Here is a 16210-nt window from a genome sequence, read left to right as displayed (position 1 = left end):
TATTTGATTTCACATTGTATTGAAATATTGTAAGAGCTAAGCACTTACTTCCCTGATCAAGTTGTCAATGAATCTGTCAGTGTATAAAATGTAAAAATTAACAAGTTTGTTCCATTAGAGCCAGAGCCCAGTGATGTCTTAATTATGCTGACGTTTATATGATAAGAATGAAGCAACGCCTTGCATTTCCAAATCTTTTCTTTAAAATAACCACAAAACTTGATAAATTCCCATGACAACAGATATTTTGACTTTTCATAGCAAGTATACAGGTGTTACTAATGACATTAACAATGGGTCCATCCTATTAATTGCCCCAGTAAGCCATGTCAGTGAGTCAGCATGCACAATACGAGAGCCCTGGAACTGGCTCACCTAAGTGGAATCCAGCCATTGTTTATGTTATTAACTGCACTTCTGCTTTTCCTGTGTTGACAGGTGAAAATATGTGCTGTGAAAAGTAGATACCAGGGTCCTGGAACTGGAGCACTGAAATGGACGAGATCCATATCATTCATGATGTTAAGTGCACCTGTGATTTTTAAACTGAAGAAAAGTCAAACTGTCTGCTGTGAAAAAAATGGTCTTTTAATTACCAAAATTGATTCATCTCTGTGGCTAAAGTAACATATCAACCGACCGAATGTTTCAGCACTACAGAGTAGCAGCAGGTTGAAAATGGAGGAACAACTTCAGTATAGTTTATACCCAAACCTCTGACTTATTGTATTTGGTGAAATTTGTTGACTACTATGACCTGATTGATATTTATTAGTTGTTCCTGATCATTACAGTACTATGAGAAGAGGGAGGGGCATGGCTGGATAAACTTCTATGGGACCTCAGCAAATATTTGTTGTTGGGCCCCTACTGACCTCCATTGACCCCCGCTACATATGGTAGTACTCTAGAGCTGAAATGATTCAGTGATTAATCAATTGAAAGAAGTTTCATTGGAAACAATTTCAATAATTGATAAATCATCAAAAAAAAAATCACTGGTATCAGCTTCTGAAATGTGAATATTTGTTAGTTTTCCACAATAGTAGACAAAACAAGTAGTTGTTAAGGGAATAATTATCTGTATTTTTCACTATTTACTGAAATTTTATATACTGAACAATCAATTATCAAAGAAAAAAATTGTCAAACCTATTGATAGTGAAAATAATTATTGGTTGCAGCCTTACAGTACTCCAACGATGGACTAATACTAGCTTGCCATAGGTTTCCTGTGTACAGATTGATAAAACACAACTTCAAAACAAATTAAAACAATATAAACTAAAACAATTCACGTCTTGAAACTAGATTTTGACACAGAGTGAAGGTGGAGGACCTGTCATAGGTGATATTATACTTTGGTGCAAGTTCCTAATAAATCTGCGCTTAATAGAAGTATGTAGACTCAAACGATATGGAGCAAACTCGGGGGTCGGGGCCCCTGGGCAGTTAGTTGACCACTTTCAAGAAGCAGCAGGAGATGGACCCAAATGCAGGACGCAGGAGCAGCAGCTCCAGGACATGCTGGCACAGCCAAACTGAACCAAACTAAACAAAACAAAACTGAACGATGCACAGATTAAAGGATCCAACAAGACTGAACTGAAAACCAGGACTTAAATACAAACTGAACTGATGAAACAACAAGAAACAAGTGGCAAAACAGGAGGGCAGACACTGGAAGCAGGGCAGAGCTAACAAGACGGATGTAGGGCGGATGTGAAGAGAAGGGTGGAGAGAAAAGTAGGCCACATGAGGAATTGGCTTGCATGTAATAACATGAATAGAGGTGAGACTGAGTTGTTCTGAGTTTCAGTTCACTTTTGCGCATTGTCTCTTGGTCACATTACCATAAGAAAATTACTCGTGTAAAAGCAAACTTCAAGGTCTTACTGCCACTCAGTCCAATTCAACAAACAGGAAAAAAGTCTGAGGGCATCTGGTGGACTGGTGGAGGGACATAGAACCAGACTGGGACAGAACCACCCGCCTGGTAAGTCTGGGGGAGGGGTTTTCCTATGTCAACGCACAATAAAATGATAAAATATACATAATCATGAGATCAGAACTTCTATTTTAATTATTCTTATTCCTCTTTATGCATGTTCCTGTCGAGAAAAGGGCTTTCATACACAATTTTAGAGGCTTCAGAGTCCAAATGCCCCCCCTTTTTTTCTCCTTTACCCACTTTGGCTTCCAGAGAATGCAGCAAGACTGATCCATCCAGACTGTTTTGAGGTTTCTGAGAGGGTGATTTTGTGATTGCAATATATTACAAAATTTATCTACAATATTTGCGAGAGCTTGCAATTATGCTAAATGCAACTTTTCCGCATGATGAATGGCCAATGGAGTATGACACTGAACTGTAGTTTCATACATGAGTTGTAGCCTAAACACCCCTACAGCTCTAAGAGATTACACTTTGTCTTTCATCTAACCTGCACTATGCCTTTGGTTTCCATTCAAAATGGACATAATCTACCTTGAACATAAAAATTGGCACTTTGGAAATAAACAATATTTTTATGTTAATGGATTTATTTTAACAGCATTATCATTTTATTTAGTGCTAATGTTGAGGTTACAGTTTATTTAATAAATGCTTATATATGGAACTCAAGTGCAGTATTTTCTTTTTTAATATAATTTGAGCAAATGGTTCTCACGTTCAGAAAATAAATTTAAAAATAGCACTGAAATATAGTTGTTTCTGTGATATGTTGTATGTTCTGCGTTGTTCTGGGCGTTTTCAATTGAGAGGCAGGTGGCGGCTCTGGGTCTCAGGTCTTTAGTAGCAATCTCTGGTGAAATATATGCAAAATAACAAAACATCTGGTGGTGTGTGTGTTTCTGCTTGGCTGGATAGAGCTTTCCTATTTTGCCAAGTTACAGTTACAAAATTATAACAACTATTAGATACTGTGAAGTTCAATTTCATAGACATATATAGACATAGCAGCATAAATCAATAAAAACAAAAACAAAACCTATCACATAAATAATTAATCAATTATAATTAAACACATAGTAACCATGACCAAGACCCATATTTCATTACTGTAACAATTATAAACATACACAATATCGATCCACATTGAAGTCTGATTTTCTTATAACTAGGCCTACATAACATACAGCACTATAGTGTTACCATATCAACCACACCGGCACTCTAACGGTCGCTCAATTTCTCCAAATCTACTTTAATTAAAAAACTATGGTTAGCGATCTCAAATATTGACATGATTTACATAGAATAGAACTGATATGACATAGAACAAGACACAACCATTAGATAACGTTAGCATCACATCAAATGCATAAAAAAGTTATCAGGGAGTTTCAGTTTACGCAGCCTAAACTACCTCTCTGTCAGTTGTGCATGCGTGCACACACCGACGTAATTACGTTGTACACACGCACGCGCACACACACACACACACACACACACACACACACACACACACATACACACACTTCAAATGACACGGGTAAGAGATGCAGATCCAACAGAACAAAAATAATAAACAGGAATGATTAGATGAAATTCATAACAAGGCTATATTTGTATTAATCGGTTACAATTACATATGACTCTTCACTGGTAGTAGTTTAAAAAATCGCATTATTTTCCTTTGCTTGAAATTTTATCGCAAAAAGAGCAAACATACAAATTGCATAAAAAGCCGCTGCTCTCGCGAGATTCGTTGTGTGCGTTGTTTGTCATTGTACAAAATGCCTATATTTTATGATGTGACAATGCTGTAGTTAAAGTCTGGTTAGGTTTAGGCACAAAACTCTTGGTTGGGGGTAGGGAAAGGTCTGTCAGGAAAAATCATGGATGGGAAAAATGTATGGAAACTCATTCTTAAAGGGGGTTCGGGAAAGATGGTTTGGGTTAAAATGATCACTCTCGCGAGATCTTCCACAAATCTGGGGTTACCATACCCCGCCCTCCCTGCAGGACATCACAAACAGGAGACTCTTGCCGTCCGTCCACCGGGCTGGCTCTGATGTTCCGGCCAAAGCTCTGCTACCTCACCGGCTGGCCTGCCCTGCCCGGTAGAGTCATTACCTTTCAGCGTCTGTCCAACGGTCCGACATGATGATAATATGACATGTTAATGTAAGTAGGCGAGCATTTGCTGGGTACCAATCACACCTGCACCCACTAGCCGTGGGTTATGTCTGTTAAATGAACGGTATTATACAGCAGTGAGTATAATATTGAATTTTATCCTCCGTCCCTTTGTTGTTGGCTCTTGCGTCGTCGCAGCTGACTGTTACTGATGTCTAAAGATGGAGGATTTGCTTTAGATGTACCGAGTAACGTTGGATGTTAACCACTGCCATTACTATAACTCTGTCTGTAAGGCTGTTAAATCAGTTTGTTCCAAGTTGAAGACATTTCCAAGCATGGATGTTGGTCGATTAGTCCACCAATAGAAAATGAATCGGCAACAATTTAAAAAAACACACGAAGAAATGCCAAAATAAAGCACTGCTTTCCAATATGCTGTGGCTATTGGACTGTCGGTGAGACAAAAATAGCAGTTAGCTGCCGGCTTGGGTTTGAGGCAGCCTAACTAGAGTAGAGACCCCACCGTATAGATATTGTCTCCTTATAATTTAACACCAGCAGCACAACTGGCCCCCTTCAAAATGAATAACCTGTATGATTGTTTCTCTTCGCTTGCAATACATAAACATGAATTGTCCCTTTGTTGAAGCTGAAAATGTGTCAGTTTCGTGTTTTTCCATCCTGTCTCGTTGACAGCGTTCATTTCTCTACATCAGGTGCTGAGGGCGAAACGATGCCATCGTCACCGTGGTGACAGCGGAGCGTGAAACAGGGATGATCATGGGAGACAGAAGGAGGTCACCATGTGCCGAAATCTATCCAAATATGCCCTCATCTTCCTCTTCTTAGCCCTGTCTGGCCTCATCTTCCTGCTATGCAACATCCACACCGTGGAGGTGAGGAGAGACGCATTATACAAATGGATTTGAAGTAGGGCTGTGCGTTATGACGATATATATCGTGTGATGAGAGAAAAATGTCTTCATATTATGCTCTATCGTTTGTATCATTGTGACGCAAATCACACTCTTTACGGCAGTATTTTTCGTCATTTGGAGTCAGTCCATCTTTTGCGCAGATTACATTGAAAAATCTTGGCTTTTTAATCTCGAAGCTTTTATTGCACTTACAGTTACATAATGGGTTTAGTTGTCAGCTCTCCACCCCTGTCTGTCTCTACTCTGCTGCGCTGCACACACTGTAAAATGTGATATATAGGTATCCTTATCAGGATATGAAATTACCTATATCGGGATATGAGATTTTGGTCATATCGCCCAGCCCTAGTTTGAAGTGGTGTGTTTCCTCAATAACCTGTTTAGGGTAATGGATAAAATGATAATTTACCTGTGTTTTCACATAGTACAAAAGCTTTCTACACAACTGAACTGAAATATAGAAATTAGAAAAAAAACAAAGTCCAAGTAAAAATACATATTCTTAACAGAACCATCCCACTAAATCCAGATTTAAAATAGATATAGGAAGAAACAGATAACAAAACCAAAAATAGTGTCATATATCTATTAATAATAATAATTTGTGTCTGATACTTTTTTTTTTACATGCGGTCAAGCGCATTTGATAGGATTGCGTAAGAAAAATCATATCAGGCAGGCAAATAAATATGTTGCTGGGTAACAATTCAGAGTCACAAAAAGAAGCCCAGCCGCACGGTGGAAGTAAGACCCGGGTCCACATATTTAAGATAGGATTTCAAACACCTTTGTCAGAAGTTTCAATTAAAGGTGCACTAAATCCACTTAATTAGTATTTCGTCTGGATCTTAAGTTATCAGAGAGACAAGCTGAGAAAACATTAGGTGCAGCTCAGTTCACAGCCCCTCCGTCCTGTGTCCGCCAAACAGTGTCAGAGAAACACTGATTTTTAATGTGAAACTGCTTTATTCACTGTTTTTACTGGTTTTAATCACCAGGTCTGTTTCTTTTGGAGAGGACGAGACCTCTGCAGATAATTCAGCTCCCTGTAAAAACCTCCTGAACGATGAACACTGAAGGAATCTTAACCTCAAAACAAAATAATGATCCCACGCTACGTCATGATGTCATCAAACTCCGTCTTTTGTTATTGTTTTGATTGAGAGACGCCTAGTGGCATAAAATTACATATTGTGTGTTTAAATACCAAAATAACATAAACAATAACTATTGTGTGGCCTACTAACATTACTACAATGTGAAAGTGGTGTGCAAAACAGTGTAATTCAGTAACATGGGTAGTTCTAAATGCAAATAATGGGGAATTGTAACTTTCAAGTGAAGTAATTGCATAAAGCAAATTCCATAGCATGACAAAAATTGAACTTCAACACGTTACTCTGATTATCTGGATGTTGTTATTTACACTTGTAGATTGTTTGTTCAGACATTCTTTTTGTTTGTCCCAATCACAAACATCTGTTTTAAAAATACTGTAAACCCTGATGATGTCATCAGGTGCTGTTTTTGTCATTTTCTCAGACTTGGAAAAAAAAAACCTCCTCCAGAGCCACAGAAAAAGAGTAAACTGACCTTTATGTTTAGATCTGTGTTCTTCTTATTTAACTCTGTGCTTGTCACTGATCCATCATCAAAAAGATAAGATATTATGCAAAAGTTTTTTTTTTTTTTTTTTTTTTTACAATTGTTTATTTATTTTATAGGGTAGCCCAAGTAGTAACACAAGAAGATCCATCTTGAAATGCACTCAAAGTATTTGGTTCCATTATTGTTGCAATAATCCACCAGACCTCTGTATTACATTAATTTGCATTTTTTTAATGCATTTTTGTTTGCCAGTCATAGTTGACGGTGCTTATTCCTCCAGCACAACTTAACTCTTCTGTCTGTCTCCTCAGAACTGGAACTGCCACACAATTTCAGCCCTGTACCAGCTCCAGAGCAGGATCCAATCATCCTTCATCCCGGTGGGTATCCCTAATTTTAATCACAGCCGCACCTTCTGTGCACATCTGGGCCTGAAACCCTCCCCTGAAGATGAACTGGAGGAGCGCTACCTGTTGGACTTAATCGCCTGGCCTGTGCCACCGTCTCACTCCACACCAATTGCTCTGCGCCGCACGAGTGACCCTGTGCACAGCCTGTTCGCCATCCTCCCCACTAAAGCAGGACGGGAGTGGCATGTGGGTGACCAGCTTGAGGTCCTCGTCCAAATGCATGACTTCCAGGGTCAACCCAAGCACTACGGCGGGGATTTCCTTTTGGCTCGACTGCACTCCCCGGAGCTTGGAGCAGGTGTAGCGGGGATTGTGCTGGACCACAAGAATGGATTTTATTCTGTTCTGTTCCCACTCCTCTGGGTGGGGTCTGCACAGGTTGAGATCACGATGGTGCACTCCAGCGAGGCCGTCACTGTGCTGCGACGGCTGAGGGAGGAACGACCTGATCGGGTGTTTTTCAAGAGCCTATTTCGCTTAGGCTTCCTTTCTGAAACAACTGTGTGTAACATGTGCCTGCCCCCCGACCAGCAGCCCCTGTGCAACTACACAGACCTTCACACAGGTGAGCCCTGGTACTGCTACAAGCCGAAGATGCTCAGCTGTGACACCAGAATCAACCACGCCAAGGGAGGCTACCTGAAGCACCTCATCACCAACAAGGAAGCATTGCTCTTCCAGAGGTTTGTATAATATAGGATCAGGAAAATGTGGTAATTGGACATATGTGTTTGTTAAAGGATAAATCTAGTGATATTCTTTATTTTCTTATTGTGAACAAATAACATGAAAAAAAATTCAAAACTAAAAATGAACTGATCCCACTATTAGTCCAATTGAAATAAATAGCATTCCCCTGCTCTGTAAATCACTTGTCCTGTGTTTTCCTTTGAGGAAATAATCAGAAACCAAAAGGGAGAAATTAATACATTAAATTCTTTGATTTCATGATGGTGCCCATAGTTTTGAATTAATTTGATAAAATACAGTTCCTCCATCGGCTTACATTGCTGGAGTCCTAATTTCTCCAAATCAAATCTGGCATGAATAACAATAATGGGGCGATTGTCACACTGAGCCTGATAAAATCCTGCTACACAACACAAGAACCACAGACTGAACAACAACACACATTTCCTGCTGAAGCCTCCTTCTTATCCAACTTCATGATTTCACGTTCTGCACGTCTGCACCTTAGCTAATTGAATGAGACACCAAACAAACACTGAAGAAAAGTGCACTACTAATGTCAATTATCAGGCTAGATAGCTAATTAGCTACGCAGCTGCAGCACATGTTAACTTATGAAAATGTCACTTTGTTAGATGCTGGTTTAGTCATTGCTCTTCAAAATCCCTGTTAGCGACACACTGTATGTCCATAACTTGTAGCTACAGCGGTTAGTTTACTTCGTCTCTGTTTCCTATGGTGTAACACTTGAAGCTTGCCCGCTACTGTCAATCAAACACGGACACTGGCACGCCCCCCCAGCTGGTCGAGACAAAAAAGAGCACTTCTGATATTTCCCCAAAGACTTTTTTTCTTCATTCTAATGATACAAAACGTTAAACAATATATTTTAAAACATGCTGACTATATTATTGACTGCAAACAGGGCTAAATATAGGGACTTTAAGTATTGTCTGTGTAGCCAAAACCTCCTTCACTCTGAGCTATAGAGCTTAATTTTGCAAAAACTATTAAAACATTAGCGAGCCACATCGTTGCACTGAGTGTCATGTTCCTTTATTTTAATGAACATGGAATTTGTTGTTTATTAATAGTTGTTCCCACAACTACACTGTCCTGATGTCGCAAATACTCTATAGATCACCAAATCCATGGCTGAAGATAGTCCTCAACAAATACACTATTTACTCCCGTTTAAGTAATGTTTTCTAAAAATCACAGTGCCCATCTGATGTAAGAAACACTGAGCCTTGAAAAATTAGACTACATACACTGCCTGGCCAAAAGAAAAGTCGCCACCTAAAAAAAAAAAGGTCACACACTCTAATATTTCGTTGGACCGCCTTTAGCTTTGATTACGGCACTCATTCGCTGTGGCATTGTTTTGATAAGCTTCTGCAGTGTCACAAGATTTATTTCCGTCCAGTGTTGCATTAATTTTTCACCAAGGTCTTGTATTGATGATGGGAGGGTCAGACCACCGCGCAAAGCCTTCTCCAGCACATCCCAAAGATTCTCAATGGGGTTAAGGTCTGGACTCTGTGGTGGCCAATCCATGTGTGAAAATGATGTCTCATGCTCCCTGAACCACTCTTTCACAATTTGAGCCTGATGAATCCTGGCATTGTCATCTTGGAATATGCCCATGCCATCAGGGAAGAAAAAATCCATTGATGGAATAATCTGGTCATTCAGTATATTCAGGTAGTCAGCTTGCCTCATTCTTTGGGCACGTAATGTTGCTGAACCTAGAGCTGACCAACTGCAGCAACCCCAGATCATAGCACTACCCCCACAGGCTTGTACAGTAGGCACTTGGCATGATGGGTGCATCACTTCATCTGCCTCTCTTCTTACCCTGATGCGCCCATCACTCTGGAACAGAGTAAATCTGGACTCATCAGACCACATGACCTCCTATCTTTATGCTCCCTAGCAAATTGAAGCCTTTTTTCCGATTAGCCTCACTGATTAGTGGTTTTCTTAGGGCTACACAGCTGTTCAGTCCCAATCCCTTGAGTTCCCTTTTCATTGTGCGTGTGGAAATGCTCTTACTTTCACTATTAAATATAGCCCTGAGTTCTACTGTTGTTTTTCTGCGATTTGATTTCACCAAACGTTTAAGTGATCGCCGATCACGATCAGTTAGGATTTTTTTCCGACCACATTTCTTCCTCAAAGATGATGGTTCCCCACTATCCTTCCAGTTTTTAATAATGGGTTGGCCAGTTCTTAACCCAATTTTAGTAGTTTCTGCAATCTCCTTAGATGTTTTCTCTGCTTGATGCATGCCAATGATTTGACCCCTCTCAAACAGACTAACATCTTTTCCACGACCACGGGATGTGTCTTTCGACATGGTTGTTTAAGAAATGAGAAGCTACTCATTGCATCAGTTGGGATTAAATAACTTGTTGCCAGCTGAAAGATAATCACCCATGCAGTAATTATCCAATAGGAGGCTCTTACCTATTTGCTTGTGCTTGTGACCCGTTTTGCCAGGATACAGGTAGTTGGAAACTATTGAGACATTTTCTTGTCCAACATATTCTTGGTTTTATCATTTTTGGGGTATTTGTTGACAGTAACAATAATAAAGTATTTTGTTAGCTTTATCCTTCAACATTCTGTTTTAACACTGATCCCTTCTGTTTCTTTAATCTTAGTGGTGTAAACATCAAAGTTCCCATACATGCTTCAGGAACTGACAGGATCAATGTGGTGCCTTCAAGGACAGGTATACCTCACACCCTCATATGTGTAGTTTTGTGTGTCATTTCACAGTTTGTGCATGCTTTGATTTATTCTATTAAATTAATTTTGTCTGCAACGTTTCTCGCTTTGTATCAGATAAAGTAGACGCAGAAAGCAGCAGTATAAATCCAGAACCTATTAAGCTAGCACCGTCCGGATATTACTACGAGGACTCATGGAGGCCGTTAGGTGGTGTTACAATGCGCCAGTTTAACGAATCATCTGCCATCACTCAGTGTTTGAAGAACAAGGTGATCAACATGTACGGAGACTCTACCGTCAGGCAGTGGTTTGAGTACCTCATTGCTTCTGCACCAGGTGAGTTTTGAGTTTTACACTCTATATTTTGGATTTTGTGTGTCTTTCCCACTGTAACTTCAAATTATTCCACTTTCCCCAGAATTAAAGGAGTTCAACCTACACAGTCCTAAAAACGTTGGGCCTTTCATGGCGGTGGACAGCACCCATAATATTCTCTTGATGTACCGCTGCCACGGCCCTCCCATCCGCTTCTCCACAGTCATGTCCAGTGAGCTGCGGTACATTTCCAATGAGCTGGACGGCCTGTCTGGGGGCCCCAACACTGTCGTGGTCCTCAGTATCTGGGCCCACTTCAGCACCTTTCCTGTGGAGGTGTACATACGACGGCTTCGTCACATCCGACGGGCGCTGGTGCGACTCATGGACCGAGCGCCGGGGACACTCGTCGTGATCCGCTCAGCCAATCTCCAAGCCGTGGACCAAGAGGTGAGCCTATACAACAGCGACTGGTACTCCCTGCAGCTCGACAGGGTGCTCAGAGCCATGTTCAAGGGACTGAATGTTCTGCAGGTAGATGCCTGGCAAATGAGTGTAGCGCACCACCTCCCTCACGCCCTCCACCCACCTCCAGCCATCGTCAAGAACATGATAGACATGTTTTTGTCTTATATTTGTCCAGAGAAGAAAAAGAGACAACAGAAATAGAAGAGTTGTGACATACCCTTTAAATACTGTCTGTACTGAGAGATTTACCAGACTGCTAGTTTTAATCTCTGTTTACCTGCCTGTTACATTGCATTTTGCATCCCACAAAAGCTATTTTGCTCTGGAAATGCCAAAGACATTGGCACAGCGATTGTTACTACCCCATCTGTTTATGTTACCAAAGTATTTGTGGGTGTGGTACTCAGTATTTTTACTTAAGTCGGCCATATTTGCAGTTGGTACTTTTTTTTGTTTGTTTTATGCTTATATTTATTTGTTAGTTTGCCAAAGGTACGGACTTATTGTCTGAGTTCTTGTTTCAACATCTTTTCTCAGGCAGATCAGTATTAAAAATGTGCTCTTACACCCTGAGCCATGTAAAAACATCAGATACACATCAACTACAATCTAAATTTGTTGCAGCGTGTAACTCATAACTCATAGAACAGACAAAAGGTCAAACAAGTTTTGTTTATTTAGACAAAACCTGCAACTTTAACTGCTAGCGTCAACCATAATTTGAATTCTTTTTCCTCAAGAATATTTTTATTGAATTGCAAACAAGGAAGCAAAATATACACAGGAATTTTGTAGAGTGCACAACAGATATTTCAAGGTTAAAGAGCACATGCATGATAGAAGAGCACATCGAGCAATCTTGTCCCAATTGCCCCTCACCCCCACTAGCCCCATCTACAAGCTGGAATTTAAAAAGGGTATTTCGTCCCTGGAGTAATACAGAAAGGTGCTAGAAGTCAGGTTTTATATTTAGAAAAGAAAGAAAGAAAAATAAATAAAAGTATGGGGGGTTAGAACTTTTTTGGAACTTTTGTTTGAGTTACAAACTGAGTAGTGGATCTTTTTGAGGTTTAGACAGGACATGTTGTCCATCAGCCACTGAGCGTGGGTGGGTGGGGCAGCATCCCTCCATCTTAGTAATACTGCACGTCTGGTCAAAGGAGAGGCGAAGGACAGTGTGCGTCAATTGATTGGATTCACGCATGCATCATCCTCTCCAGTGGTGCCAAAAATGACGACCAGAGGGTTGAGTTCTAGGTCAAAATTGAGGATTAGGGATGAGGTTTGGAAAACATCCGTCCAGTATTTTTCCAGGCTAGGTCACGTCCATAATATGTAGATAAGGGAAGCCTCACCTCACCTACATTTGTCACAGCAGGGATTCACATCTTGGTAAATACGAGATAGTTTGGTCACATGGGCCCTTTGCACAACCTGTAACTGTAACAGACAGTGACAGGCACATAGGGATATTTAATTAACCCACAGTGAAAGGTTTAAATCCTGCTCCTAGGCAGTTTCAATTTTGTCAAGAGGGGCAGGTCTTATACCTGCTAGCTTGTCATAGATAGCGGATATTAAACCTTTGTAACAAAGAAACAGCGGTGTTTGTATCAGGTGCCTCTGGGAAATTTGTTACCTGATAGTGGAGAAAATGTCTGGTTTGCAGATACCTGAAATATGGGTATTTGGTAGGTTAAACTTTTCAGAAAGTTGTTCAAATGATGCAAAACTGATATTGATAAAAAGATCCTTAAAGCGCTCGATACCTATAGGTGCAAGAGCTCCATCTACAGATGGATTTAAGTCCAAAAGTGAGTTATTTTTTCCCTCATTGTCCGTTTATGTTGCTGCCAATGTGAAAAAATATTTGACCCTGCCACTGCATTTCCGCTTTTTCGCTTTGTATGCGATTAAACGGCAAGGGAAAGAGGCGCTTCTTGTTCCAGACATCAATGCGTGTTCAGGCTTCCCAGAGTTGTATATGCATCGATTTATACATCTATTTTCTCCAAAATAATCAAAGGTCTGGAAATTTTATTTAATGTGCACTTATTTCTCTGTAGGGATTGGTACCAAATATTACAAACAATACAAACATATAACAAACATATTTTCAATGCCTCTACCGAATGGCCTGTGTTGAACTTGAAAAAATATTATAAATATGCATACTTACTTATTCATTACATTTAGATTTAAGAATCAGAGCAAAAATTTGTAAAATATTCATTCAGAATTTCATTTATGAAAGAACAAATACTTTTAAATCATGGGTTCAGATTTACACGTTCCAAATTGAAAGACGTTACATAACATAAAAACATAACTTTTTATCCCTCTTCCCAGAGATGGAAAAAGTGAGCAATACATAAATAGGACACACAATATGACATAAATGGAAGATGGAAAAATCCAGCACTCTTGGGATTTTCAGAAACGAGGCAATCTCAAACTTTTTCAAGTTAAGTGCCTCCAAAATAGATGCACAATACACCAGAGACCCATGTTTGAGATGATTTTGTCTGAAAGAATCCCCTCTAAGAAGATACAATCCCTTTAACTTTGTGTCAATAAAGTGAAATTAATCTATTTGTCCTTTTGCCGGGAACCCCCTGCAGCCCTCTCGAGGATCCCTGCAGTTTTCGGATCCCAGTTTGTGAACCATTCTTCTAAACAACTGGATAACCAAAGTGGATAAACTTAGGGATGTCACAAGAATCAATACATAGATCCCATAGATACATAGATATCAAATCAATACCAGCATTTAGAAAATGATACTAATACCAGCGTTTTTAGTTATCAATATTATCAACACCTCATCACGCTATAACTCAGTGTTATTATTCTAATATAGACGGAGCGTGTTTGTTTAAATGCTGAAATACTTTCAGTCATATTTGCAAACCAGAATGAGAGCACAGAATCACAGTTGTATTTGTTGTTAGAGAATGAATTTTCATACAGTTCCTCTAATTTGAAATGACTGTTTTTTGGGCTGCTTGGCTTTCTACTTGAAGGCTACAGGCCAATATTTAATTTGTAACTATTATTCTAATGTAGCCTGTATGCTTAAATAATGAAACACAAAAAGTTTCTGTTCAATTTTTAATGTTTATATATAGTTTTTAAATAAAGGAGTGTGTCCTGAGTGGGGTTTCCAGTATCAAATCAGGTACTGAGAGCAGTGGATCTTCAGTGGTAAATCTAGTATGGTGACATCACTAGTATATACCGTCTAAGTGTCATACAATTTACTGATGACTTATTTTGAGAAATTTTCTATTGCACTTCTGATTTGGCTGTGAGATTTGCTGATTTTGTGTGCATCAGATGTGATGAATTTGAGTAAATGTGATGGCGTTTTCCGTCCAAAATGGCGGCAGTGCTACAGCAGTGCCATCCAACAGTGGTTGTCAAAAAAGCACCAGAATTTCATCTCTTGTGCTTCTATAATCCTTGGTATAACTGCACCCCTAGGTCTGAGCCTAACTCCACCCACTGCATAATTTTGAAAAATGCTAAAAAGTAGGCAAGGGGCTGAGGGGGGACAGGCGGTGGGCGTTGGACGGAGCATAACTGTGTGAGGCAGGAGTTCAAGGTCATTTAAACGAGCCAGAAGTCAGGCCACAAAAACAACAGAAATCCTCCTCACATCTCGCCCTGCAGTTCTGTAGCTGCCGTTAGCTTCTTAAGCTGAAAGTATATAGTATATATTTGAAAATGAGCACAGGGCTGGGGGAGGTGGGCGTTATCATTCTACCATTAATATACATTTCATGACGTAGAGAACTATGAAACGGTCGACTCTACGTCAGCATTGGCCCCGCCTTTTCAGGGCTGATTTTAATTAGCAGATGACACGTTGAGCCATTTTCAACCCATGAAATGCAGATTTTGTTTTTCATAAATGTGGTGTCAGTGTCAATATTAACACAGCATTGATGTGTTTCATCACAGCACAGTCATATAATTTAGTTTACAGCTCAAAAAACACGTTTTAGTGTGTATTACCTCTATTACGGTCTAAAAAACCATAGTCTGTCCACAGTGTCTCATCCACCGCCGCTTTGTGTTACACAAGCATAGAGCACTAGCACGGCTAATAGCAAATTGTTACTACTGTTGCTGCTCTAGAAACAGCATTTATTTATATTTCAAATAAGAATAAATTCCAATGCTGTTCTGAATTTATTCTTTTTTTAAAATAATATACTTTTTAAAAAGCAATTATTTAGTTATGAAAAAGAACCGATAAGAGTCTCAATAGAGAACCAAACCAATAAGGAGCATCGATAAGAGTAGGGATTGTCAGTGTGCAGTCAGAACCAAATTGCACCATTTAAAAAGAAAAAGAAAAAAGTGGGTGAGTGGGGCCCACAAAAAACACTTGGTCAGATCTAGGCACAAAAACCACTCGGCTAGGTTTAGGCACAAAAACCACTTGATCAGGTTTAGGCACAAAAAACACTTGGCTAGGTTTAGGGAAAATTTGTGGTTTATATATATAGATGTCATCGGTCTCATGTTGTCGAATAATGGTGCGGAAGGATTTACATTGGAGTACAGACGCTAAAGAGTGCCTTGTGCATTGGTGTCAGACGCTGAGGGGTGTGACAAAGCGTCGGTATTTGGGAATGAGAACAGGCTGGATCAAAACATAAGACAGCGTATATTAGCCGCCCAGTAATAAAAGCAGAAATTAGGCAGTGCCATGCCATGTCTTGCTTTTTGATTTTTGAAGATGGACTTAATTTAGTTGACGGCACTTGCCCTTCCATATGTAGGACAAGATAACTGAGTCTAGTGAGTCAAAAAAGGATTTAGGAATGAAGGTTAGTTTAGATTGAAAAAGATATAAAAATGTAGAGAGAATATACATTTTGACGGAGTTAATTTGGCCCACCAGGGATGTAGATAGGGGTGACCACTGTGTTAGGCACTATTTCGCATGA

At 39.8% G+C, this 16210-nt stretch overlaps 1 protein-coding gene across 2 annotated transcripts; it reads left to right on the top strand.

The window, feature by feature from the left end:
- The first annotated feature begins 91 nt into the window (after positions 1–91).
- Positions 92–12278, top strand: nxpe3 (neurexophilin and PC-esterase domain family, member 3). Of its 2 annotated transcripts, none has more exons than XM_044365498.1 (6): positions 92–1996; positions 4804–4983; positions 6945–7726; positions 10400–10470; positions 10584–10805; positions 10888–12278. In XM_044365498.1, exons 2-6 carry the CDS (start codon positions 4891–4893, stop codon positions 11451–11453), a joined length of 1734 nt encoding a protein of 577 aa, XP_044221433.1. In that variant the 5' UTR covers positions 92–1996; positions 4804–4890; the 3' UTR covers positions 11454–12278. The 2 variants fall into 2 exon arrangements, with proteins under 2 accessions (XP_044221433.1, XP_044221432.1); XM_044365497.1 differs by lacking the exon at positions 92–1996 and adding an exon at positions 3042–4132.
- Positions 12279–16210: the final 3932 nt, after the last annotated feature.

Source organism: Thunnus albacares, chromosome 11 (genome assembly GCF_914725855.1).
Source record: "Thunnus albacares chromosome 11, fThuAlb1.1, whole genome shotgun sequence".
Classification (NCBI taxonomy): domain Eukaryota; kingdom Metazoa; phylum Chordata; class Actinopteri; order Scombriformes; family Scombridae; genus Thunnus; species Thunnus albacares.
The sequence above is the reverse complement of the archived record's forward strand: the minus strand, read 5'-3'. Positions and strand labels throughout refer to the sequence as shown.